Genomic DNA, 27993 nt, shown 5'->3' with positions numbered 1-27993 from the left:
TCCTCTCAATATTTTTAGCTTTAAAATTTGGTCTTGATTTTTTTTGTTTTTAATTTTTTTTTAGGAAAGTTTTGATTTTTTTTAATTTATCATTCAATTTCAATTTGACATGTATTGTTTTTTCCACATTCGTTCTCATTCTATTGATTTCTCATTTTTTTTCTTCATCCTTCTGTGTAATTTTTATTAATTTCAATTTCATCCCTCAATCTAAGTTTATGATATATTATTTTTTTCAATATCCTCCTCATTCTTTTGGTTTTCTTTTTGTTCTTTTGTTAAAGCTTGTTTTCTTCTAAATGCTGTTTTTTTTTATCCTTTTGTATAATTGATTTTTTTTTTACAAATTTCATCATTCAATATTTGATTTATTGAGGATTGTGTTTCGCGGTTTTTTTTATGCATGGTGCTTTCGGTCTAATGACTCGAGTCACGAGTTTAAAAAGTTAACTCATGTCGACATCTTTTTTTTTCTTTCTGATTTCATTGTTTGACATTATTTTTTAAAAAAACATTATCTTTGTGATTTTCTTCAATTTCTTTTCTATCAGATTATCTCAATGCCATGGCATGGGCCATGGGTTATGCAGATTAATCTAGGTCGACTTGCTCCTTATTATTTAGGTTACATGTCTATAACGTTATTTTCAGGTTGAATTGAGCCAATTTTTTTTTGTTTTTATTTAATTTCATACTTCCATTTTTTTTTCCAAGTTATTATGATTGGTTTTTTTATCAGTTTACTATTATCACTTTTTTTTTTTTATTGTATGGTTAAAATAAAATTAACTTATTAAACTCAACAAGGCTATAACTTGACTAATTAATTTTACTTATTTTTTTAAAACATGCTTGCATAACTTAAACATATTTTTTAACAAAAATAAAATACAGATTGACAACATAATATGGACCAACAACATAGCATGGGCTCAAATCTTGTTCATACATATTGGTGAGGACTTGTAATGCTTTAAGTAGATATTTTTTTAATATATTTTTTTTATTTAATTATATAAATAGTAAAAAGGGATAACTATTAAAAACAAATTTTAAGATTTGCTTGGGTTTTTACTTTCTCATAATTTCAGAAATTTCACTTTATATTATGAACTCCGTACACTCACTAATAACTAACATCCTCTGAAAATTAAATCAACAAAAAATAACTAATTATTTATAAATTTATTATTATATTCATTTTAAATACTAAAAAGCCATTGTAACCCCAAAATAATAAAATTTTCATCTATAATTATTCCATGCATTTCATCAAATTATTTCATCAAATAATTTTATTAACAAAGTTAAAAAGGAAAAATTGTTAGGAAATATTTAAAAAAAGATTAGTTGTGACTAAGTCTGTCCTTATAAAAAAAACCATACGCACATGGGCTTGGAAGGGTAAGACATTGCACCTGGTTTTCTTTTTTGTTTTTTTTTTCCAATGAGATAATGACATGTCATATGCCTAATTTTTTTAATATATCAGACAAGCATCTCTTGCTTGAGTATAAGAAGTGTCACCTTCTAGTTCAAATTCAGGTTTTAGTTTTAAAACTCTAAAAACCTAATTTTGAACTTATTTTTGTATAAAAACATCTTCTAAAACTTTTAAGAAACCTTAACAAATTCATTTCCAACCTTAATATATCCTCTAGTCACTATAAAAACTCAAAATCCAAGCTTGTTGATAATAACTCTATAGTTCCAAAAATATTTTCTCTAGCATGTTGAAAGAGAAAAACCACCTACATTGAGCTCTCATCTCCAAGACAAACATGTTGGCACTAAAATCAACTTTTTATGATTGGAATGTGATCAATCAAACCATTTCTCTCTCCTCTCTTTTTTCCAGTGATGTTCTATTTCCCTCTTAAAACTCGGGAACTGAAACATTATAAAAATAAAGTTTAGATCTAAAACAAACAATTCTAAAACAATATGGATCAGATTTAAAAAAAAAATAGGGACTAAATTGAAGCTTTTTACTCCAAAAAAAAAGGTTTTTTTTGTGGTGTTAACTTTCTTCCTTGTTGTTTTGATTTTTTTGAAGTTATAAACTAAAATTTTATTTTATAATATTCACCTTTAATATAATCTCAAGATGTTTCACAACACCACGAATATGCCATATCATGAAATTTAAAACAAATTGTAAAATTTAAAACCATGCCTATAGGAGGATAAAATTAAAAAGAAAAAACTTTCAATGACTTTAACAATATAATCTTTCAAGGACAAAAAAATAAGAGATAGAAATAGTTGCATTATAATAGTTTACCCTGCAATATTTTCTGGGTAAATAGTAAAATAAGCAATAAAAGAACTTTTTAATCTATCTTCTTTATAATGTGGTGTTTACTTGGGTAGCATTTGTTTAGTGTCTTAAAACAAAAGAGACGAAAACAATAAAGACAGATGGGATAAGATAGAACAAGAGATTAAGATAAAATTATTTTTGGCAGTGGTGTACAAGACAGAGTAAGTATTTTTGTATCATGTTTGGTTGATGATGGATAAAATACAATAAAATATAAAAAATTATATTTTACCTTTAATATTTATTATCGACAAACTTATATATTTTAAAAAATAATTAGACATTACTTTTTTTCTTTAATTTACATTGAGAGTTGAAAGTAATAAAAGTATAATAACCCTATCAACAACTTGGGGCATTGATTGGTTTGAATTTAAGAAAAAAATAGAGGAAGGAGTGACCTTGCTTGACTCAGTCAAAAATCCAGGTCAACCCATAACCCGGTCAACCGGAAATAAAACTTGATCAAAACTTGAGTAAAAAACTCATTGACTTCTTTTGAAAAAAAAACTTTAGTCAAAACAACATTGTTTTGATGATTTTTTTAAAAACAATTTAGGGTTAACACTCTTAATTTGTGATCGGGGCATTGTCTCAAGTCAACTCCCAGTTCAGGTTTTAAAATAATGATAATAATCATTTTTATCTTCATATGTCTTAGTTGAACAAGTTTTGAATTAAGAGTTTTTTACACAAATATTTTAGAGATAAAAAATAAAATATATTGAATTTAAAAATATATCCCCTTTGTACGTCTTGTTTTAAAAATATAAAAATTCTCTCTAAAATTATGCTAAGAAAAAAATTATTTTTATATTATATCTTTATCTTTTCAACCAAACATATTTTTATTTTCGATGTTTTTATCTTTTTTATATTGGATAGTAATTAAACATTACTTTAGAGTCTAATGCCCCATGAAATTTTATTAGGATTTTAGAGGTATTTGATTGAAAAAAATAAAATGAAATAAAAAAAAATAAAAAATAACAATTAAAAATAAAATTAAACATAGATTTTTTCCTCAACAATTATAGAAAGAGTTCCATAGATTTCCTCACATGAATTTTATGAGAAGACAAGAATAAAAAAAGAACAATCTAGTATTTCTATTTATTATATATTAACTATTTTTTCACTGTAACCATCTTAACCACTATTATCGTCATTACAATTGAGGGTGGCAATTATAGTTTTTAGACCCGGTCAGGTGATTGGTCCGATCTAAGGCCCGGATACCGAGTTTTGACCGGATCACCGGATTTTGATCGGGTCACCGGGTTGCCCGGATTAATGTTTTTTTTTAAAATTAAAACGAAGTCGTTTTAGTACAAAAAAAAACAAAAATCAACGAGTTGCAACTGAGTTTTTGATCGGGTCAACTGGGTCGCCGGATCACACCAGATTTTTTCTTCTCATGTTTTTTTCAACTCGGCTCGGTTCTAGTCCTAGATTAACCGGATCCAGAATCGATACAAACAGTGATGGATCTTGCGGGTTTTAAAAATATGGTGGCAATAACATTTTAAAAAACAAATTATTACTATTATACTCTTCAACCATCTCCACTTTTTTCTTCCATCACTGCTACCACTCTCCATGTTAGCGATATTATTATTATTATTATTATATTATGACCATTGTCCTATCATCTACGTTTCATCTCAAACCAACACCGACACAATTATAATAATTTTATATCATCATCATTGTCAACTTCTAAGTGGTTGCTTTAAATTTAGAAATTATAAATATTTAACAAAAATGAAAAATAAAACAAGTTAAACAAAGGAAATTTATGGCTTAAAAAATTAGAAAAATATCTTATGGTACCTATGGTTTGATGTTAGTAAAAACTTCTCTATAGCTTTTTTTATTTTTATTTTTTATTGAAATTTATATATTCTTCAAATAATCTGCTTGCACCAAAAGTATAAATTCTCCAAAAATAGCTATTTTTTATTTGACTTTCAAGAAACGATTCATACGAAATACACTATTTGCATAACATTAATTTGTCGCAGTCAACTAATATCTTGAAATTAATTAACTCATTAGATGAATGCCTTGTCCAACCATGTCATAATTGTAATTTGCCATGTCATAATTGTAATTTGAAGTTTAAGCTAAACCCGGTAGATCCTTATAGTATAAGAGTTTGTATTTTTGGGTGGATTTTGTGATTGAGGTTTTAAAAAAGTAAATTAAAAAAAAATATGATTAGCTGTGATTAGTTAGATTTAAATACGTATTTGGTAAAAATTATGGTTGAAGTTTGTGTAGCAAAAAATATATATAAAATATTTGGTGAAAATATGGTTGCGGTTGCATTTCAAAGTGTTTTTTACTTGGAGATGCATCAAAATAATATATATTTTTTATTTTTTAAAAATTATTTTTGATATCAGCGCATCAAAATGATTTGAAAACACAAAAAATATATCAATTTGAAGCAAAGAAAAAAAATATTTTTTTATTTTTTAAAAATTATTTTTGATACCAGCGCATCAAAATGATTTGAAAAAACACAAAAAATATATCAATTTGAAGCAAAGAAAAAAATACAAAATTTTTAAATTTTTTCAAAAGTACTTTTGAAACGCAAAAACAAACAGGGTTTTACAAAACTCAGTTAAAAAAACATGTAAAAACTGCTTTCACAAAAACTGCGTTTCAAACTCATTTTTTTAGTGAGCCCCGCAGTACAAAACACAGTTTGGTTTGTTACCAAACACCTTGCTGCGTTTGTTTCACCACAAACACAAAAACTGGTAAAAAACAAACACAACCTTAATCCTATCATAGATGTTGCTACGAGCCATACATGTTCATATAACTAGATTAAAATATCTTTTAACATAAAAAATAATAATTAGAAACTATTAATATGTTTTTTTATAAGTAAGAAAAATTTATGATTCAAGTTATAGATTTGATTGAATTTAATAATCTTATTTTATTAAATCATATAATAACAAAAATAAATCAACTAAATTAAAAAAAAATCAATCATGATAACCTGCAAAAAAAAAAAAAACAAAAATATTTATTGATAATTCGAAAAGATTTTAATAATTTTATATGATAAAAGTAAAAATTAAATGAAATTTAATAAAATAATATTTAAAATATATTTTTAATTAATATACCAATCAATAAAAAAATAGAGGAAAAAACTAAAAAAAATATTTAATTTAAAAATATGCAAAAAAAAAAAAAAAAAAAATTCAAGTCAACTTCATGTAGCTGCTGAGCACACAACTCTCGAGTCATAAGAACAAAACATTATAATAAAAAGAAAATGAAAATACTGGTTGAAGCTGAGAAGTTTCCTTCTCTTCTTGAATGGGCTCAGAAATTTAATGAAATCCTACTCATCAAAGAATGTCTTCCACCAAGAGATGCGCTAGCCAATTACTTCAATATAATTGTGATCTACTGGCGTTCCAACAAGAAGTATGCTGCAACTATTTGGAGGAACGAGAAGAAGTAAAGCTTCTATGTCTTTTGACTACATCTTGTTTTTTTTTTCTTTTTTTTCCATTAATATCTTTAAATTTGGATGAACAAAAAGGTTAATCAAGGATTAGTTTAGTGACTGATCTAAAAGTTAACAGGTGACAGTAAAAAACTACTGTTTTGACAATTTCTTCCTCAAATCAGCAATACCTGAGAAAAGTCTAGGAAACACCATGAAAGGATCTTGAAAGAATAGAATGCCTTAAGATCCAATCTTGTATATTGCTCCAGATGTCCATATCGTTCCTTTCTCTGTTGAGGATATTAACAGAGAAGTTGAGGATATTATCAACTCCATTTTCCTATAAAAACTTTCCTACCATTAGCATATAATATATCCTCCAGATGTTCCTCCAATCTGCATTTGCCATCTTTATTTCAACCTATGCTTTTACAAGTCAAAAACACGTAGCTTCTCTGAGACGAGCTTATCCCCGGCGGCTGCTGCTGCTGCAATTATTATTATTATTATTATTATATTCTTCCAACGAAGATGGGATCCTTCTATTTTCTATATAAAAGAAGAGAGAAAATCTAACCTTAAACACTAGCTGCTTATGCTGCAACAACTATCCTTCAGATATTGAGTTGAGTTCAAGCTTTGCAAAATACCATGGGAGAAGTGAAAGTGATTGGATCTTCTAAGAGCCTATTCTGCGCAAGGGTTGAATGGGCTTTGAAGCTTAAAGGAGTGGAATATGAGTACTTACAAGAAGATATATGGAACAAGAGTCCCCTGCTTCTTAAGCACAACCCTGTTCACAAGAAGGTCCCTGTGCTTGTCCATGATGACAAACCAATTGCTGAGTCACTTGTCATCCTTGAATACATAGATGAGACATGGAAAGATTATCCTTTGCTTCCTGAAGATCCATATGAGAGAGCCATGGCTCGTTTCTGGGCTAAATTTGCTGAAGAGAAGGTACTTAGTGGCACGAATTTAAATCTTTTATTCTCTAGTATTTTGTTTCCTATATTGATTGCATTTGGCATGAATTTATATTTTTATTCTTGTAGTTCCTATATTTTCTTCCCTTTTGTGAAAATGTTTTCAGGATCAATTGGACATAACATGTAATTGTAAATCATGACTGGAAATTTCATTCCAGTGTATTTTAGCTTGACATGCTTCTGTCTTTATTTTGGAGAAGCGTTTAGAACATGGTTTGATCTCCTCCTTTTCTGTGTCATGGGACAGTGTTTGATGGGTGCATTTGCGGCTTTCTGGAAAGAGGGAGAAGAAAAGGAGAAGGCCATAGAGTCTGCACTAGAATCATTTACATTTCTTGAGAAGCAGATTCAAGGGAAGAAATTTTTCAGTGGGGATGACAACATAGGCTATTTGGATCTAGTAATGGGCTGGATTCCTCTCTGGCTGAATGTTATGGAAGAAGCTGGAGGGATGAAACTGATGGATGCTCAAAAGTTCCCATCTCTTCATGAATGGACTCAAAACTTCATTGAAATCCCTCTCATCAAAGAATGCTTTCCACCTAGAGATGCGCTCGTCAACTACTTCAACTTCAGTTTGAGCTATAATCGTTCCATGGCAGCAGCCAAGCAGTAAAACTATGCATTTTCTAGTTACCAATTAGAACTTTATTTATTTGAAGTTGAAATCATATTTTCCAGCCTTCATGGAGAATTTTCCTGGAAAACAAGCTTTGTTTTCCATTACCATAGCGCCACAAAGCTTTATATATTGAGTTGTTTCCATTTTCTCTCTTTCATTTGGTTGTATAATATGTGTTTTCCGTTCAGCTGTCAAATCTTTGAATAAAATGTTGACATCTTGATTTAGAGAAAGTCTTATACTAAAGCTAACCGAAGCCATGATAGCTGAATTTGCAGTGGAAAAAACTAATGCACAATGGGTCACAATTCTGCAGTTATTTGACATATATCTGGGTTGTCCAGCATTTTGCAGTGCATTTTCCAGGGTATAACATGGTGTTTTAAAACCTTGGTCTAGCTACATCACAACTATGAACTATGAACAGAGGGCATACAAGCATCATTGAATTTGTTTCATAAATTCTTATATAGAAAGAAAGGCAGTTTCCATGTTCATTTGATGTAATTCAAAATCATAATAAGCTATTATAGTCATGATAATTCTATATAAATCTTTTCTAGAGACTAGGGAAAAAGATCTCTTTGTAATTAGTGCCATCTTTTTAAGTGAAATTATTGACAACAAGTCTGACCTTTATCGTTTAATATTGCAACTCAAGTCTCATTTGGTTTTAAAAACCTATCTGCATCCTACTCTTTTGAAACCTTTATATATTTTAATAAGTTCTCAAACTTTATTTTTTTCATAAATTTTAACTCATCTTTTATGATAACTACCCATTTATTAGAATTACTACTATTAATGACATGTGAAAATGAAATTGGATCATCATCAATTCCGAAGTCAAATTCAAACTCTTATAAATATACCATATAATCATTCAAAATAGTAGACTTTGTTTGCCTTTGAAACCTTTTTAATGCTACCTTTTATGGTTAATCTATTATAGGTTCATTAATAATATCTTTATTACGGGGGTATATAATCATTCATTTGCTATTCTTGATAGTTGCTAAACTATTCAACAATTCTAGAAATAACAACCTCAGAATACTTGTACCCTAACTTCTTGAATTTCTACGTTGCATGATATTTCACTCCCACTAACTTCATCATTCTCATTAAACCTAGCATTTTTAGTTTTAACAATTTTTATGCTATGATCGGGATAATAAAATCAATACCCATTAGATTTTTCTAGATAACCAATGTAGAAATCATTGGTTGATCTTGAATCTAATTTTCTGGATAACCATATAGCCCTAAAGCTTTATATATTGAGTTATTGTTTCCATTTATTTTCTCTTTCATTTGGTTGTCTAATATGTATTTGTCGTTTAGCTATCAAATCTTTGAACAAAATGTTTGCATCTTGATTTAAAGAAAGTCTTATACTAAAACTAACCGAAGGCATGATAGCTGAATTTATTGAAAATTTATTTAATTAATATGATTTAAAAAAATTATAGGTAAATGAGTAATAAATTTTGAAGAACCCTTGATTTTTCTATATTTAATTCTTTATTTATAGTGGCTAATCAAATGATAATAATGGTGGTAATTAACTCTTATTAATTATTTAACTTTTTAACTTCCAAGATCCACTATAAAAGAGGGGGAGTAGTGAAGGAAGAGTTTCTAACTTGAATTTTTTATATTTTTCACACTTTCTTAACTCGTTTTTTAAATATTCATTCTCTTTTATGCTTTGATTTTTTCTTCCAAATCTAGAGTTAGGTTCATATTTTGTTGAAAGATATTTGAATTTTTTTATTTTGGTTTAAAAACCTTATTTAAAAGTGCATCTAAACTAAAATGGTGTTGTTATAATCTTGAGAGACATATTGCAAACATCCTAGTTGCATAAGTAAGGAGCAATACAACCTTAAGAAAAAATAACTCATCATTGACAACAACATAAGTTTCATTCCTTTAAAGTGACGCGAGTTAATGCCCGGACCATCGGGGAGGAAGCAGAAGCTTCAGTTGTTCACGAATCCGTTTCAGGTTCAACAAGTAGGTATTATTTTTTTTGTTTTAATTTAAACATTGTTATTTTTATTACTATTATTTTGATCTTATATATATTGAAATTTTGAATATATGCTTAGTATGCATGTTAATATTTTTTTATATATTTATGTTGAAAGCATGTTTGTCTTTAATCTTATTTTGCATGTTTATAGATTTAAAATTGTATGCACTATAGGCTTACCTTGAACAATGTTTTATGTTTTATATGCTTTTGTTATGATAAACTAAACATCCTTGCTCAATGGTCTAATATAATACAACAACTTTTAAAAACAATCTTAAGGCTTTAGATTTTATATTAGACTTTATTTGGTTTATCTTGAGAATAATAATAATAATAATATTGATTAATCATAAAAGATGTTTTTAGCATCTTTAAAATTTAAGTTATAATTTAACTTTCTTTAATTTTCTATATTCTCACATATAGATTTAATTTTAATTATATATGCTTTAATCTATAACCTTTTGATTTGTTATCATCCCCCCTCCCCTTTTCTTTTGCTTAATTTTAGAAGGTGGCTATATATCTTTATTTTTAACTTATAGTTTATGTTCTAAACTTATTTTTCATACTTCAACAATTATCTAGTTGGTTATTGTTCTCATATACATTGTTGTTTTTATATATAGAAAGTTAGTGCGGTGAATAGATATAGTCTAAAAAGTTCTATATAAAAAGATTGAGTTTTAAACGAGACCATTTATGACCCTTTCATTCTTTTCTGAGAATTTACTTAGTGAAAGTATTATTCACATGATACTATTTTTGTATACAATACACTTCACATGTGAAATAATGATAATTGAACAAATCACAGTGAACAAAATAGGGCTTAACTTAGTAATCCAAGAAAAGGAATGACAATTAATTTTATCTTTCAAAGTTTAAATATTTTTATTTATTAAGTTGCTTTATTACAAGTTTTTTTTTATTACTTGCTTATTGTGAAGCAAAAATATATATTTATAAATATTATTGGCTATTCTTTTAATAGATTATATCTGTTTTCTACTAATTTTACTTAAAATTTAGTTGTGACAACCAATGTTGCTTTGACAAGTGCTGCTTTAGTAGTAAAGATTCGACCATCATCTTCTGTGATACATGGTGACTGAAAAGTTCATTGGATTGAACTTTAAGTGGTGGAAGAACAAGATGTTGTTCTATCTTACCACCTTAAACTTGATAAAGTTCTTAACTAAGGAAGGGCCAAAATCATCACAAAATAAATCTGACTCTACTATTATGGTAACTGTGGATGCATGGAATTATATTGATTTTATGTGCAAGAACTACATCTTGAATGAGTTGGATAATATACTGTATAATGTGTAATAGTTCAATTAAGAATGAAAATCATTATGTGAAGCTTTAGACAAACAGTTCAAAGATGAAGATACTAGTATGAAAACAATTCATAGTCGATAAATTTCTATATTTCAATATGATTGATTCAAAGACCATAATGAGTCAAGTTCAAGAGTTTTAACTCATATTGTATGATATATATGTTGAAGGTATATATCTAAGTAAGTCATTTCAAGTGGTTGTAATCATTGAAAAATTGTTATCATCTTGGAATTCAAGAATTATCTTAAAATAAGCACAAAGAGATGAAAATTGAAGACCTCATTTTCAGGTTAAGGATAAAAAAAGGACAATAAATTGTCCAAAAGAAGAGCCATCTCTTCTAGTACCCCAAAATCAAATGTTATGGAATAAGTGGTAAAGTTCGATAACAAAAATCAAAAGAAAAAGCTTGTTGTGAAATAGAAAAGAATTTCCAAGAAGTTCAATGGCAAGTGCCTTTATATACAACAAGACTAGGCTTCTAGCTAAAGATTGTATAAATAAGGGTAACTTAGAAACCCTAAGAAAAAGGATTTCTCAAACAACATCACCATGGTTGATCACTCTCTAATGAAATTTCAGAAATAAACTTGTCTTGTATTATTTTCAAAGTCAACTTGAACAACAATCTTGAGCAATGATGGTTGATATTGTGCTATAAGACTTGTATGCACCAAATGGATGTTTTCCATTTACAAAGAATTGGATGAATAAAACCTATACATGAGAAACTCATCAACCTCCAAGGTACGAGGTGACAGAAAAGTTATACTAAAAATGACATTTGAAAAGCTTTTTACTGTCAACGATGTAGTTATGTTATTGATATTAGAAAGAACATAGTGTCTGACTTATTATTGAGCGAAAATGGTTTTGATAAGGTTTTTGAGAGATAAATTTATACTCACTAAGATTTGTATGTTTGTAGAAAAAGGGTATAATTATGATGGTCTCTTTAAAATGTAATGAATATTGTATCCATTGATGAGAATAATAATAAGATTTTCTCTTCTTCTTATTTGCTTGAGTATTGTGATGTGTGGTATGACAAGTTATGTAATTATATGTAAAGATTAATAAACAATGAATTATTACTAATAATTATTTTTGAAAAAAATCATAAGTGTGAAATTTATGAAGAATCAAAATTAAAAAAATCTTCATTTTAAATAATTTAAGAAGTAGTGAACCTTTAAACTTAATTCACTCAGATATTGGTGATTTAAAATTTTTGCAAACAAGAGTGGAAAAAAATATTATATTACTTTTATAGATGACTGGATAAGGTATTGTTATAACTATTTTCTTAAGAGCAAAGATAAAGCTCTTGAAGTGTTTAAACATTACAAGAATGAAGTTGAAAATTAACTTAACATGAAGATATAGGTAATAAGAAATGATAAAGGTCGTGAATATGAAGCATCAATAGGTAAATTATGTTCTCAACATGGTCTTATCTATCAAACTACTACTCCTTATTCACTATAATAAAATGACATTATGGAATGTGAGAACCGAACATTAAAAGAAATGATATGTTATATTGATATGTTCGGGAGCACCTCAGAACTTATATGAGAAGTTATTCTTAATTGCTAATTACATACTTAACAAATTACCCCATAAAAAGTTCGAAAAAACACCATATGAATTGTGAAGAGGTAGAAGATATTCATATAAATACCTCAAAGTGTGGGATATCTTACGAGGGTAACAATATTTGATACTAAGAAGATCAAGCTAAGACCTAAAACTATAGATTTTGTATTTATTGAATATATATATATATATAGTGCATATCAATTTCTTATACACAAATCAAGTATTGAGGATAATCATCCTAATACTATTATAGAATAAAGGAAAGTTGCATACTTTAAAGATGTGTTTTCATGGAAGAAATAACGAGAAAATCATTCACTTAAGAGAACGATTAAGGCTAACTCAAGTGATCATCATCAATCAAAAAATGATGCAGTTGAGCTTAAAAGGAGTAAAGAACAAAAATGACCGAAATACTTGGTCCTAATTTTTTAACATATTTGTTAGAAAATGAACCCCGAACCTATTTTGAAGCAATATCTTGTCCGGAAGCTTCCTATTGAAAGGATGCAATCAATAGTAAAATTGAATCTGTTATGAATAATCATATATGAAAACTAGTGGATCTTCCTCTCGAAAAACCAAACGGCCATAAGTGGATCTTCAAAAGAAATAAAAAATGATGGCACTATTGATAAATATAAAGCTAGATTTGTTGTTAAAGGTTTTAGAAAACAAGAAGATGTGGAATATTTTGACACATATTCATTTATGTCAAGAATAGCTTCCATATAAAAGTTAATATCCATTACAACTATTAATAAGCTTGAAGTATATCAAATAAATATAAAAATAACCTTCTTAAATGGTGAACTTGACGTGAAGGTTTATATGGATCAACTCGAGGGTTTGTTGTCAATGGACAAAAAAAAAACTTGTAAGTTTGTTAAATTATTATATGGTTTGAAACAAACACCTAAACAATGTCATGAAAAATTTGACAAGGTTATGTTTTCAAGTAAGTACAAAACCAACAAAATTAATAAATGTATTTATGTGAAAAACATAGATAAATTTTATGTCATTGCATGTCTCTATCTGGATGATATTCTAATTCTGGATAGCAATGATCACATGATCAAGTCTATTAAGAAAATGTTAACTAACAAGTTTGACATGAAAGACTTGAGTATTGTAGATGTCACATGAATACAAATTTCTAAGACATATGATGGATTGATATTATCTCAATCTCATTATGTTGAGAAAATCCATGAAAAACGTTTGAAAGGTGATAATAGCTTTGTTAAAACATTGATTGATATAAGTATACATCTGTCCAATAATAGAGGTAATGGAATAAACCAATTGGGATATTATTAAATAATTAGAAGCCTATTGTACGCTATCAACTGTATAAGGCCTGATATTGCTTTCATGATTAATAAACTGAGTAAATTTATAAGTAATCCAAGAATGAATTATTGAAAGGTAATAAAAATGGTACTCAAATATTTGAGATACACCTTGAACTATGGGCTATACTATACTAGTTACCCATAGATACTAGAAAGATATAATGATACTAATTGGATATCCGACACTAAAGATTCAAAATCCACAAGTGAATATGTCTTCACATTTGGTGGGGTAGTTGTGTTATGGAAATCCATCAAACAAACATGTATCACTAGATCCATGATGGAATTAGATTTTATTGCTCTTGATAAAGTTAGAGAGGAAGCCAAATGGATTTTAAATTTCTTAGAGGATATTCAATGTTAACCAAAACCAGTGTCAACTATTTGTGTTCATTGTGATAGTCAGTTAACAATTAAAAAGGCACAAAGTAGTATGTATAATAGTAAGTATAGATATATACATCATAGACATAATACCGTTAAACACTTTCTCTCAAATAGAATTATTTCCATTGATTATGTAAAGTTAAAGGAAAATATTATGGATTCATTAACCAAAAGTTTTTCATAAAAAGCTATTGTATAATTCATCAAGGGAAATAGACTTAAAGCCTTTAAAAGAAGAAATAGTGTAATAATGGTAACCATATTTAGTTTATTAGAGATCCTAAGAAATAGGTTCAAATAAAAAACTAAGTCATATAAAAATTTTCGATAGCAATAGGAAATTATTGTTTCCTGCTTATTCTTATGCTGAGATAAGTGTTAGCTACAACATGTTAAAGGGTGAGCTGATATTTTAATGATTTTTATATCTTAGTATACCAATTGGAGTATAACATAATACTCTTAATAAAAGATCACTTATATGAGTAATAAATATGACAATTTCTTTAAGAATCTTGATAAAGACTAGATTTTTTAAAGCACTGATGATTCTAAGAGTTATTCAATGATAAAATAAACACAATAGTGAGAATAAAAAAAAAATCTCTAGGTAGAGAACTATATATTGTCTTGGTTTACATAAAAGGCCAAATAGTTCAAGAAATTGTGTTCACTATTTAGCCGAGTAAATCCGATAATATTTTACTAAAGAAGGTTTAAAGACAAAAGCTAACCATCTTGATGTAGTAATTTATCAGATCATTATCTCTCAATAAATTTTCAAGTTATTTTTAAAATGGTGAGATAATTCTTATTCATGCAGGGGATTGTTGAAAATTTGCTTAATTAATATGACTTAAACAAATTATAGATGAGTGAGAAATTAATATCAAAGAACCCTTGGTTTTTCTAGACTTAATTCTTGATTTATGGTGACTAATCAAAGATTAATAATGGTAGAAATTAATTCTTTAATCTTTTAACTTTCAAAATTCATTATAAAAATGGGTGGTGGTGGTGGTGAAGAAAGAGTTTCTAACTTGATTTTTTTAGATTTTTTCACATTATTTCTCATTTTATTTTTAGCATTTTCATTATCTTTTATACTTTATTTTATTTTTTCAAATCTAGAGTTTAGGTTTATACTTTGTTGAAAGATATTTGAATTTTTTTATTTTGATTCAAAGACCTTATTTAGAAGTGCATCTAAACTAAGGTGGTGGTTTTGAAATATTGGGAGACATATTATAAATATTCTAGCTACACAAGTGAGGTGCAATAAAATGTCGAGGACAAAATAATTTATCATTGACAACAACAAAAGTTTCATTCTTGTAAAGTGCTTTAACAAATAAATACTCTTATTTGTTTTCATTTAAACTTTATTATTTTTATTATTAGTATGTATTTTAGGACTTTGATCTTATATATATTGCAAGTTTGAATATGTACTTAGCATGCATGCTAGTATTCTTTTTATTATATTTATGTTGAATGCATGTTTGTCTTGAATTTTGTTTTGCATGTTTATAGATTTTAAATTGTATGCACTCTAGGCTTATCTCAATAATATTTTATGTTTTGTATGCTTTTATTATGATAGACTAAACATTTACTCACTAGTCTAATATAATATAACACCTTATGATAACATAATTTGCATGGGAAAAAACTTATGCCAACTGGGTCATAATTCTACAGTTTTGTTGACTTATAGCTGGGTTGTCCAGCATTTTGCCGTGCATTTTCCAGTGTCTAACTATTTCTCAACTATGACCTATATAATAAAATAGGAGAGAAAACTAATGAAAAGAAGAAGAGAAAAGATTATTGAAGCTACAAAGAAATTCAGATATCCTTTGATGTATTTTTCTCATCATTCATTATATAAATGTTTGTTACTTGCACACATATAAACGAAAAGATAGCTAATCACAATGGGATTTATATAATGGACCATTATATATATGTATGTATGTATGTATGTATGTATGTGGTAATATCAATACAACAAATAACTAGGTCTAAAATTATGTTTTATCATATTGCTTCAATAATATGAACATAGGCCATTCAAGAACCTATGGAATGTTTCATAGCATCAAATCTGGTGAAACAGAAATGTGTGAGATACGATGCACTTGCAAGTCATCAGTCTACTTTTTACAAGCATAAAATAACACTTGCATTCATTAGTGAATATTACCATCTTCAGAAGGAGCACAATGCCTCGATAAGCCACAAAAGTTGAGAATGAATCAAGTGGCAACACGGCGACATCGGCACCAAAATGCAGTTCCCCCACTTCTGCCTCGAGCAACTGCTAGTTCCTCATCAATATAAAACCAGATGAAGAAAGGGTCCTTCGTGCTTGGTTCTCTGTCTTCCTTTTGGCCAAGACTGATCTCAAAAGGATTCAAAGGTCCAATTTTTATGCGCATGCGCTCAAAAATGAAGGCCAGTATTCTGTTCTTCCATGATAATCTGCCTTCAAACGTCAAGAATCCAATTGGTCCAAGATATACTCCATTTTCAATCCTCTTGCCCTGACAATCCAAAGAAGATTATGGAGTATCTAAAAGTGACAGTAAGGAATTTGTCTTGTCATCAATTGGATGGTAAAAGCAACCCAATAAGTTTCATAACAAGAAGAACCTAATCAAATTCTTCCTCCAATTATACTTTAGTATAGAAGACAATACACAAAAATAATATTATATATGCGACTGAACTTGTCATAGGGACTAAGAAAGAAGGAAATATGGGGGAATTCAGAGAAGATGATAACCAGTTCTCTACTTAACAAAAATGTGTCAAGAACCTCTTCACATATTGCAACCCTTCATTTATTTCAGTTTTAAGAACTTGCAAATCATTGTAGGATCTAATCAATAAAATCTGTGAAATCTAATTCACATCAAAATTAAGAATATGCAGTTTACAAATGTTGCAGTAGCTTTTACGTTACAAACAAAGAGAAATCCAGGAAACAAGTCCTGGAATTAAGGATTTGTGTCCAAGTAACATAATAGGCGAAGTTTCATCATACTTTAAAACTAAAATGACCAATGACCATTCTATCTCTGAAAGAAACTTAACAGTGTCCTGTTTCTAAAAGCAGCAGACGCTTCATCCAAAGGATTCCAATCCATCCTGTCACTCAAACTATAACAAAATTGCTTCTGGCATCTTCACTATCTTGTTTCTAAAGTTGCAAGCAGTTCATGCTTTGGTGGAAAATTACTCTGGGTTATCAGGAAGTGGAAAAAAGAACCATTTTTGTTTCCTTCAACAGAAGAACATCCAATATGAGGACTCCATTTTGAGTGGTCATTACAATGAAGTACTTAAAAGTTAAACATAACATCCTACATGCACAAACAACTCTCTTCTCCCCCATTTGCACTACAATTATAATCACAAAAAATATGAATAAAAAGAACAATGAGGGGCAGAATGGAGCTTACAGCAGCATCGAACCTCTGAATAGCAGTAAGGGGGAAGTACCGTCCACGATCCAATTTCTTCTGCACAAAAGGAAGCAGTTGTTAACCATAAGAAAAAAGAAGCCCGCCCAAAACAAGAGGTACAAGTAAACTAACCTCAGCCGTGAAAATAAGCATCCAAGTTCTGCCAGGGGATTTCGACCCACCAAGTGTATTAAGAAACCCTGAGGGGTCAAGTTTGGCCTTCTCAATCACTGTTAGAGCTGACAAAACCACCTCTGCTGCAACCTTTCTTGTCTTTGCAGCATTCTTGAGCACTTTCACACTCTCCTTAACTTCCTAAATCACAAAGAAAACAAGATTATAAGCTAAGCAGTTGCGTTAAATAAGCACACTGAATTACTGTTACCCATAAATGAAGAGCACTTTCGTGTTCTTTATTTTCTCATTTAATCGGAAACCAAGCAGGGCATTGACCAAACTCAGAGACAAAACTAAAAGATTCATGAGTATCTACAAAAATGAACCGAATAAAAGTTTTCACCGAACCAAAAGACATACTTCGCTGGGTTGGGGCTGCGGTCCTTCATCTTCTTCTTCCTGGACACGAATAGGGGCAGGAGCACTTTCATCAAGGGTAGCTCTAGTTCTAACATTTCGGAGTTTAAGGAGATGAAGGTTTGGGTATTTGAGAGAAGAGGCGTCCTGCTTTATATCAGAATGAAGAGGAAAGTGACAGGTTTCGGCTTTGAGAGGGAGAAACGAAGGGTTCAAGGATGATATCTGAGACGAATTCAGAACCACCCAGTTGATGCAAGATAAATAGGAGGCTGCTGCTGTTGCTTGTGAGCCCATTGCTTATGCTTCTTTTGATGAGTTTTCATCTTGGAGATGCCCATTTTCTGATTTTCTCCCTCTCTTGAAAAATACTGTTGATTAAGAAAAATCCTCTATATTCAAGAATGAATTGTATCCACATAAAATGGGATCTAGGAAGCAGGGTGAGCGTTTTCAGCTTGATTTTCTTTTAAAAAATAACTAAATTACTTTTTCTAGAATTAGAACCGAACCGAAGCAAACTAGAAATTCATTCAAACCGATCATTTTCAGTTCGGCTCAGCTTATTTTGTCAAGACACCGGCAAAACCAAACTGTTTCATTGGCCACAACTTATCACTAACCGTGATTTGCCTAAGGCATATGGCAACAATCTCTGGAAGTTTGCAGAGCTCCACTCTCATAATATAAATCCCCTTCACAATGACAATTATCTTCTTCCAAGGCCCACGTGTCCTTGGTTGCCCGTCCGCAATTTGCTTATTGACATTGGAAAAGTGCTCTACGTCTATATTTTCTTGAATAGCATAATGATGTTTTTGTTTTTCTACTTAAAATTTGTTTAGACTGGTATATTTACTATTTTCAAATTAATTATGAATAAATAATTATTTTTTTATTTTAATTGTACGGTGAACTACTACAATATTATTAGAAGTAAAAAAAACTAAAATGGTTTCATTGAATATTTTTATATTTTCACAATAATTTTTTTATTATTACAATTTAAATTGAGGAGCAATTTAATATTAGATCAAATATAAAAAATAAAAATGCATAGTAAAAACAACAAAAATACCCTTTAAATAAAAGAATTTAAGCATGAGGTCAAGAGGTGTTTTTGGTTTTTTACAATGATTTTTTTAATCAGAAAGTCAACTCAAGGTCATCTTTGTATTTAACTAAAAAAAAAAAAAAACATGCACGTGTAACACACTTGGGAGCATGTGGGAAGGCATCCACGCCCTTTAGACAACACGTGTGGCGCCTCCCAATGCCCAAAAATATCCTTCCATCGTGCCTTTGAAAGCGTCACAAAGTTTTCTTCCTGTTGGAGCGGTGTGTGCTCTGGTGGTGGTCTGGTTTGTTGCTAGTGAACCTGTTTTTTTCCATTTTTCTCTATCTTCTTATTTGAAAATTACAGCTTGGCTCTCTTGGTTGTCGGTATTTCAACATTAATCTTTTTTTTTCTCATTTTTTTTTATTTTGGCTCTTTTGTAAAAATTTTATTTGTTTTTAATTTCATCATTGAATCCTAATTTATTAAATATTATATTCTTCAATTTTGTCCTCATTCTTTAGATTTCTAATTTTTTGTCTTGACCCTTTTAGAAAAGTTTTATTGGTTTTTATTTTTATCATTCAATTCAAATTGATGGTATCATATTTTACTATTTGGTCCTTATTGTTTTGATTTTGATTTTGATTTTTTTTCTCGTTTCTTTTGTAAAAGTTACTATTCTTTTCAACTTTACCCTTTAATTACAACATAATTTTTTTAATGTCAATTTAGAGAAATATTCTTTTAAAAATTTTTATCCTTTTACTATTTTTTTTTGTTTTTCAATTTCATCCTTCAATTAAATATAAAATTTATTTTGTATTTTAATTTTGATCATCATCCTTTTAATTGTTATTTTTTTTTAAAAATCTTTTGTATAATTGAAATTCTTTTTTCAATCTCATTCTTTAATATATGATTGATTGAGAATTGGACTTCATGATTTTTCTAGATTTGTTGCTTCATGTCTAATGTCTCAGGTTACGGGTTTGAAAAGTTAACACAGATATTTTTTTAAAAAAAAACTTTATAATTTTCTTTATTTTTTTATCGGGTTATTCTAATCACATGATCTGGACCACAATTTTGATGGGATATCTTGGGTTGACTTAGCCCTAACTATATTGTTTATATTTTTCACTCATGTATGTGGGGGGAAATATATTGTTCATATTTTTCACTCATGTAAAAAAAAAAAAAGATAAAACAAAAAAAGGCTAAATTTTCTATTCTGAAAAACAATTGTATAATAGACATGCTCCATATTGATTAACTTTGTGTTTACTTGTGAAAGATTTTCTAGAAAACAGAGAACTAAATAAAATAAATTTACTAATTGAAAAATAATTTGTTTTAGAAATTCATGTTTTGTAATTCTCTAATTCTATATATATAAAAAAATAAAAATAGTTGTTTTCCAAATCCTCCACTACGAAACATTTAGAGCCTTGTTTCGCTCACTTAATGCTTTGTGATTTGATGGCCACTGCTTTAGTTATTTTGATGATAAATGACTCAATATGTCTTTATATATTTGGATAAGTCTCAAATTTATCTCTAAATTCTTAATTGTAGTCATAGCATAGTATTTGATTCCTTAATATGCCTTTTTGTAAAGGTTTTTTCATCCAAATAGCTTAGAAATTTTAATTTTTTTAAATAAACTAAAATGAAAGAGGATGGATGTACGAATGGTTGAGATAGTCGATCTTGAAGACTGTAGTGTAGAGAATATTCATAAAACTGCTTTAATTTTTTTTAAAATGAAAACTTTAAAAATTACTCAACCATTATAATTTAAAAAAAAATTAAATTTTGATTAATTTAAAAAAAAATTATTGTTTATAATTGAAAACTGCAAAGGCGTTTTCGATATAAAATATATAATTATGTCAACTTAGATTGCAAAATCTGCGAGAGAAATATATTGAAGAATTTGATACAAGTGGAGGGGTGGTATTAGTTAAAAATCTTAAATGAGAAGACGAAACATGACCTAGACAAGAATGTCATAAATAAAAACTAGAAGATGAAGGATTCAAACGAAAGGAAGACAAATCAATAGTAATAGTAGCAGCGGCGGCAACTGACACTTTTAACTCATTCAAAATATATAGTTCATTCTCCCTACGGCCTATCCCAATCAGCTTCTGAGACTACAGATCCTGTACACAACAAAAAGAACCAGAAAACATGATTAAATAATCACCAGAATCATATATTTGACTAACAGAAGCAAGATTCAATTTGAGATTCGGAATAAAATAAACATTATGGAGAGACAAGTGAGGTGTGACAACAGAACCAACACCTGCTAAAGGCATGAGAGTGCCATCAACAGTCATAACAGGAATGGAGGATGAAGGGGACACAGAGGTAAAAGATGAAGAATCTGGAGACATATAATGGGAAGCACCAGAATCAAAGACCCATTCAGAATATGACATACTTGAGGAGCTATAAGGCAACTGACCCATGGAAGAAGAAACAGACATTGCTTGTGGCTGTAAGGAGAGAAACTTTTGAAATTGCTAAGCTAGAGTAATAGAATCGATGATAGAACTTGATGAAGCTACTACCGCGCAGTATTATGGTGTGATGGTTTATAACCCTAAGGTGGTCTATAAGCATTAGATTGTGACTGGCTGACATACTTCCAAGCTTGATTCTATTGTCTCAACTTGGGACACTAAGCCTTCCAATGACCTTTCTGCTTACAGAAACTGCACTCATCGAAGCCAACTCTTGTGTAAAGCTTATTCTGATGATTAGAGGATGACTTAGAGGGTACTGCTAGTACAAAAGGATTTGAAGCAGAAAAAATTTCATTTTCAAAATAAGACTGAAGACGTATTTCTTCAGCGAATAACTCACTGGCAACAGAGTCAACAGAAGACAGTGGAGAACGATGCAAAATTGAACCTCTAAGTCCTTCGAAATCACTGTGAAGTGCTGTTAAAAACTGTACCAATCGTTGTTGCTCTCTACGCTCAAGATAGGCACCACCTGCCTTTAATTTTGCCAATTCTGTAAGAGCCAATTGATCCCAAAGATCTGTCATAGCAGAATAAAACTCTTGAATATTCATATTCTTCTAATGAAAAGCTCGTATGTCATTCTTTAATTGATACTGTTTTGCAAAATTTGATTTAGTGAATAACATTTACAGATGATCTCAAACCTTCTTTGTTGTCTCATACTTCGCCAACTGCGTCCCTATGGAATGCTCAACAGAATTGTTGATCCAAGTAATGATCTTTGTATTGTTTGCTTCCCATATATCTATCAAAACAACATCTCCCTCCTCAGTATTCTTAGGTATCACATAAGTTCTACTAACATACCCCCACATCTTCTTACCCTTAAGGAAATTTCTCATTGCATAACTCCAGTACGAATAATTTTTTTCATCCAACCTCACACTCACAGACTGAAGCGAATCATCTCTTTCGGTAGCCATAATTAACAAAAAAAAAACAGAATGCAAAAGCAGCGAAAGATAAAGTACCAGATTGCAGAAACTGAACAGATATCACAGATACTCAACAAATATCTTCTCGAAATTATATGATTACTCCAAAACACAACACAAATTGTAGAAGACGAAATACCAAAACAATTGCAGAGACATAACAAAAATACCAAATTACAGATTTTGCAAAAGTTGGATCCGCGAAAGCTGTGTTTGGGATTAAGCCTCGTTTCATAAAATCAACTCTGATACCATGTTAAAACAATTCAATTAACATGAAAATAAATACGAACATGAAAGAGAAGGAGGCTAGAATTCTCCTCAATTGATTTGTATTCTTGTTCTTACTTTAACCTAAATACAAAGAGCTTATATATAGGTTAAGTTAAAAATACTATTCTACCCTTAATATATAAAATAAGATAAATATATTATTTAACATATATTTTTGTGTTTCAAATATAAATTCTTCGGGAGTAAAAAATAATTCAAAAAAGTTAATATCAAAATTTGCAGGCTAAAATTCTTTATTATGTTACATAACAACATGATTGTTGGATAAAAATCTTAAATTTGAAACTAAAGAATTATTTTTTTAATAAGGAATTTAATAAAAATTAATTATAGTTAAAATTATTACAGAAAAAAAAAACAATATAAATTAAGAAAAACAAAATACAGATAAATCTAGGTAGTCATGGGCAAACTCACGAGATGCTGTTGAGAAAGGCTAATGTGGATTCTGTCAAAAATAAATCAATAAAATAAAGAATTGTATTCTTAATTATATACATAATCCGAAATCTGGAATAATTCAATAAGTAGAAAGACACATTAGGTGATCAAGAATTGAATAAATTAATCAAAAAGGGCAAAATGGTAATAATGTCCAAATGATCTCATGATTGGGATATATATATTTGCTAACCTCACAATTTTCAATTGTATGCTTTAATTTGTGGCTATCTAATATATATCGTTTTTGTGTCTATATTATATATTATAGCGATTCGTATAGATTTGGTTGTTGTTTGACTTAGAAAATATCAGCAATGATTTAATTTATTGTTTATAAGTACTATCTGCAATGATTCGGTGTAGCACGCGAGTGGGACACTATATATTATTTTATTTTATTTCTATTTATTTTAAATGAACGTTTGAAAACATAAGTCAACCTGAATTTTAAAAAAATATTCAATCTATATTTTAAAAAAATTCAAAATCTTTTTTTTTTTATGAATTCATAAGCTAATTTCAATGGTTTTGAAAGTCATAAATTAGTTTTTCAACGAAAGTTGATTGCTAATATCTGCATTAAGAGAAAGATAATTCGAGTTGAAAATCAAATTAAACAGCATTTTTTGTTAGTAGATATAAGCCAACCTCAAAGCTTATCAAACCCCTACAACAAGAAGTTAGAGGGTAATTAAAAGCCCGGGAAAGATTAGAAGTTTCTATTTGACATCAACCAAAAGATTCTAGAAGGATATATTTACTATTTTTATTATATTTTTTTGTTTAATCTATTCTTATTTGTTGAATTCTAGTTTTCATAGCCAATAAGTTTTCGAAAATAGTTATATGTATGTTGTTTTAATTTTTATTCAGTGAAAATGGTATATTCTATGATTAAAAAAAACACCCTACAAAAACAAACATTAATTCATGTGATGAAAAACACACACGTGTACAAGAATTGCACCCGAGATTAAGATAAAGACATAGAGGGTAGCTGTTAGAGGATAATATAAATCATATCTTGAATCTCACCTAACAACTTAAGCTATTGGGTTGAGATAGTTCTTTGACATGGTAATGTGGGCTTTAATGACCAAGCGGTCATGAGTTCAAATCTCATCATCCCTATTTATTTGATAAAAATTAAGCACAAGGTAATGTTAGCATGTGCAAGTTTCAAGTCCAAAGAGCTTTCACTTGAGGGGGTGTGTTAAAGAATAATATAAATCATATCTTGAAGCTCACCTAACAGCTTAAACTATTGGATTAATATGATTATTTATCAGTGATATTGAGAAAAAAAAAGGGAAGAAATGTGCTGATGAATTAATTAAAACCAACAAGGAGAGAAGAATTTTGAAGCTGAAAATTCTAATTAACTTACTTTCAAACACAAACTCAAATATTTATATAAATATTCATAGAAATCTTGATACAAGCACAACCCTTACAATAATAACTTATAATACAAACACTGAACCAAATATAAGATGATTAGGTGGCTAATGCATTAATTCAAAGTTTTCATTAATTAACCATTATTAAAATACTAGTTTATCTTCCAACACCAATCATGTTTCCTTGCGTTTGAGGAATGCAAGCAAACTATATGTTAGCCCCAGCTGAAAGACTTCAGATTTTTCGAGCTTTTTATTGAACGAGTCAAAAAGCTCATCCAGGATCTCATGTCCAAAGTGCTCCTTCAAAAGGTACTCCAAACCAGCTCTGATGTGATATGATACTGCTCTTGCTTTCTGTGGAATAGTGTCTTGACTCTTTTCTAGGGGGAGGCACTCTAGTCTTTCTAGGTTAAAATAACCATTTCGTTCTACAGTCGCCTCTACTTCTTGTGGAGAGGAGAAATATATAGGTATGTTGAAGGAGTCCACTTTCTCTTCACTTATGATTCCCTGCCCCGGAAAATTCATCAGTTATATATATATACAATGAAAAGAAAGTTAAGCAATTCCAAAGTTTAATAATGTTTTTGTTGTTTTTTCAAGAAGAAAAGGTCATGGTGGTTTGAGATTCCATACCATCTTAGCCATGTCCATAAGGCAAGATCCCAAGATGTCATATGAAATGTTGGAAACTACTCGAGTATGAGGGCTTGTATCCAAGCGGCCTGGGACCATGAGTATAATCAACCCTCCACGGACAACCTCTTGTGCCCTGGCATGCAAGAAGCAATCCAAGTCCTCGGCGAATTGATCAGCGAAAGCCTTGACAGTTTGATCTCCAGCACTGGAATAATATATCCTTCCCTTATTCCAAGCAGGAGAGCTAACGTCCTCGACCTCCTTTGGCACCTGAGAAAGCCAATTGAGAGCATAGGAAGTGTGTACAATGTGAAGAGAGTCATTCGGGAATAAACGACCATGGAAGGAACCCGGCATGCCGGCAACGTAGTAGTTCCTGTTGGGAGGAAGGGACTTGAAGAGCGTGTTAAAATCATTCAAAGCGTGATCGTTGAGGAAAACTTGGAACTCCGGCAGTCTAGAATGATCATGTCCTTGGCTTTGATACTTGTTTAGCACCGCTTCAACTATGTTTTGAACTGCAACAAAAGTGTTAGGTCCAACAGAACATCCCATGTCTGAGATACAAATGGTGTTCGATGAAGATAGGACACAGATGTCGAGCTTTTCAGCAATTGCCTCAGTGATAAGATCCTTGACTGCAACTATAACTTTTTTCTGTAATTCAAAATTTTACTCGTCTTCAAACCGTGTGAATATTTCACATAAAATTTCATGATATGCATGCACCTATAATATTTTATTATTGTTTTGAGATAAAAGATAAAAAATATAAAGATAATAAAGATAGAGAGAATAAGTCTTTTTATATTTTATGTTTTAAAAGTATAAAAATTTACTCTAAAATTATCTAAAAATAAATTTATTTTGTAAATATAAAAATTTTAAATTTTAAATTTTAAATTATATAGAAATAGATTTATTTTATATTCATGTTTCTATCTCTTTAACCAAATTAACAAGTTTTTAAAATATAATTTTTTTTGTTAAAACTGTCAAGAGAGACATATATTTTATATTCTCTCTTTAATATATATATATATATATATATATATATATATATATATATATATATATATTATCATTTTTAATTTAAAACACTAACTATACACAACTATAAAAGTTATAAAATGCTGTTGTGGAACTAGAAAATGGTAGTATATAACTACAATAAACTACAACCTAGCTGTGTATTTTTAACATTTAACATCCAACGGTAGTATATAACTACAGTATACTACAACCTAGCTACATATTTTAAAGATTTAACATCCAATATATAATACTATAATAGTACGGATCTCCTATTACTATTTTTATGAAATTCAGTGTAAATGTTTTAGCAAATTCTCTTACTATTCACGAATATCATAACATCACACTATATATATATATAAACTAGTAAAAACATTTGCTTTTACATATCCACAGCATGCAAAGTTTTTTTTATATATATATATATAATCTTATCATGGTCTTAAATTTTAGTAATGAGAGAAAATTCCCACCTTTCGCATACCCTTAATCTCCTCCCTCTGTGTCATTCTTGAGCATTCCCCTATCCTCCCAACTTTCCATTCACACTTACGAAAGGTTTCTCATATGAGCTTGAAGGTTTTTTTCCTTCGAATTACAATTTTTTTTTTTTTTTGGGGGTGGGGGAGGGGGGGGGGGGGGTGAAATTGGATTGTGTATACATATTCTTTGGCTTGTTCTTTCACCTTCCTTTCTCTCTTCACGCTTCCAAACCTCTCTTACCAAAATCATAACCAAAGTATAATATTTGGCAACAAATATTCTCAGCACGAGGCAGTAGAATTTGAATACTCAAGCCAAAAGTGCCTGTGAATCGAACAATTATCGCTCGCATGTTCGAACAGCATGGAAATATTTTATGGTTGATAAACAAAGGCACGCATAGTGAAACAAGATCCTGCTGGATCAAATTTTTTTTAAAATCTTTTTCTTTCTCAATATGAAATATGTTCTGCCTTTGGAGATCCCATTATTGAACTATATTATTAGCATACGCAAAGGGTGCTCTGATCACTGTAATGTCAAAGCATCAAAATTAAGAGTTCATAATACCTGGTAGGTGGAGTTCTTGCTATAGCTGTACAGGCCATGCCCACCATTCATTGGAAGTGCCTTGGAAAAATTAACATTCTGCACAGCTCCTGCCATCTCTCAAGATCTCTCTGTCTCTTTGCAACGGTTTATCTTGCTCTAACATCCGTGCACAATACGGTCCATTATATACACCATTGGTAACCATGGCTCGATCAGCAAAATTATAAAATACAAAAAATAAAGATTAATTTGCTTCGCCTTAAAATAAGAAAATAAAAGACCGCTGACTCAGATGGGGCTATACTGAATTAAATTTTCGTTGAAGAAAATTTTAGTTTATTTTCTGGAAACTTTATGTGCATATAATTTCTCTTGGTCATTCTCCTATGGGAAAAACCCAGGAGCTACCTTTTTAATTCATCAAAAAAAAATTATGAGCAAGAGATAGGTG

At 29.6% G+C, this 27993-nt stretch overlaps 3 protein-coding genes across 4 annotated transcripts; 1 reads left to right on the top strand and 2 right to left on the bottom strand.

Moving 5' to 3' along the window:
* The first annotated feature begins 5671 nt into the window (after nucleotides 1-5671).
* On the top strand, nucleotides 5672-7648 carry LOC112323589 (probable glutathione S-transferase). The gene is made up of 2 exons (XM_024582313.2): nucleotides 5672-6764; nucleotides 7041-7648. Exons 1-2 carry the CDS (start codon nucleotides 6456-6458, stop codon nucleotides 7407-7409), a joined length of 678 nt encoding a protein of 225 aa, XP_024438081.1. The 5' UTR covers nucleotides 5672-6455; the 3' UTR covers nucleotides 7410-7648.
* Nucleotides 7649-16175: 8527 nt separating this feature from the next.
* On the bottom strand, nucleotides 16176-18875 carry LOC112323558 (uncharacterized). Of its 2 annotated transcripts, none has more exons than XM_024582155.2 (4): nucleotides 18164-18875; nucleotides 17759-17941; nucleotides 17624-17680; nucleotides 16176-16702 (listed from the first exon to the last, which is right to left on the bottom strand). In XM_024582155.2, exons 1-4 carry the CDS (start codon nucleotides 18455-18457, stop codon nucleotides 16415-16417), a joined length of 822 nt encoding a protein of 273 aa, XP_024437923.1. In that variant the 5' UTR covers nucleotides 18458-18875; the 3' UTR covers nucleotides 16176-16414. The 2 variants fall into 2 exon arrangements, with proteins under 2 accessions (XP_024437923.1, XP_024437922.1); XM_024582154.2 differs by having other exon boundaries at nucleotides 17624-17683; nucleotides 18164-18873.
* A 5942-nt stretch (nucleotides 18876-24817) lies between these two features.
* Nucleotides 24818-27727, bottom strand: LOC112323586 (loganic acid O-methyltransferase). The gene is made up of 3 exons (XM_024582286.2): nucleotides 27561-27727; nucleotides 25470-26129; nucleotides 24818-25343 (listed from the first exon to the last, which is right to left on the bottom strand). Exons 1-3 carry the CDS (start codon nucleotides 27654-27656, stop codon nucleotides 25005-25007), a joined length of 1095 nt encoding a protein of 364 aa, XP_024438054.1. The 5' UTR covers nucleotides 27657-27727; the 3' UTR covers nucleotides 24818-25004.
* Between the last annotated feature and the right edge of the window lie 266 nt (nucleotides 27728-27993).

Source organism: Populus trichocarpa, chromosome 12, assembly GCF_000002775.5.
Source record: "Populus trichocarpa isolate Nisqually-1 chromosome 12, P.trichocarpa_v4.1, whole genome shotgun sequence".
Classification (NCBI taxonomy): domain Eukaryota; kingdom Viridiplantae; phylum Streptophyta; class Magnoliopsida; order Malpighiales; family Salicaceae; genus Populus; species Populus trichocarpa.
Note: the sequence above shows the minus strand (reverse complement) of the source record. Positions and strands in the feature narration are given on the sequence as shown.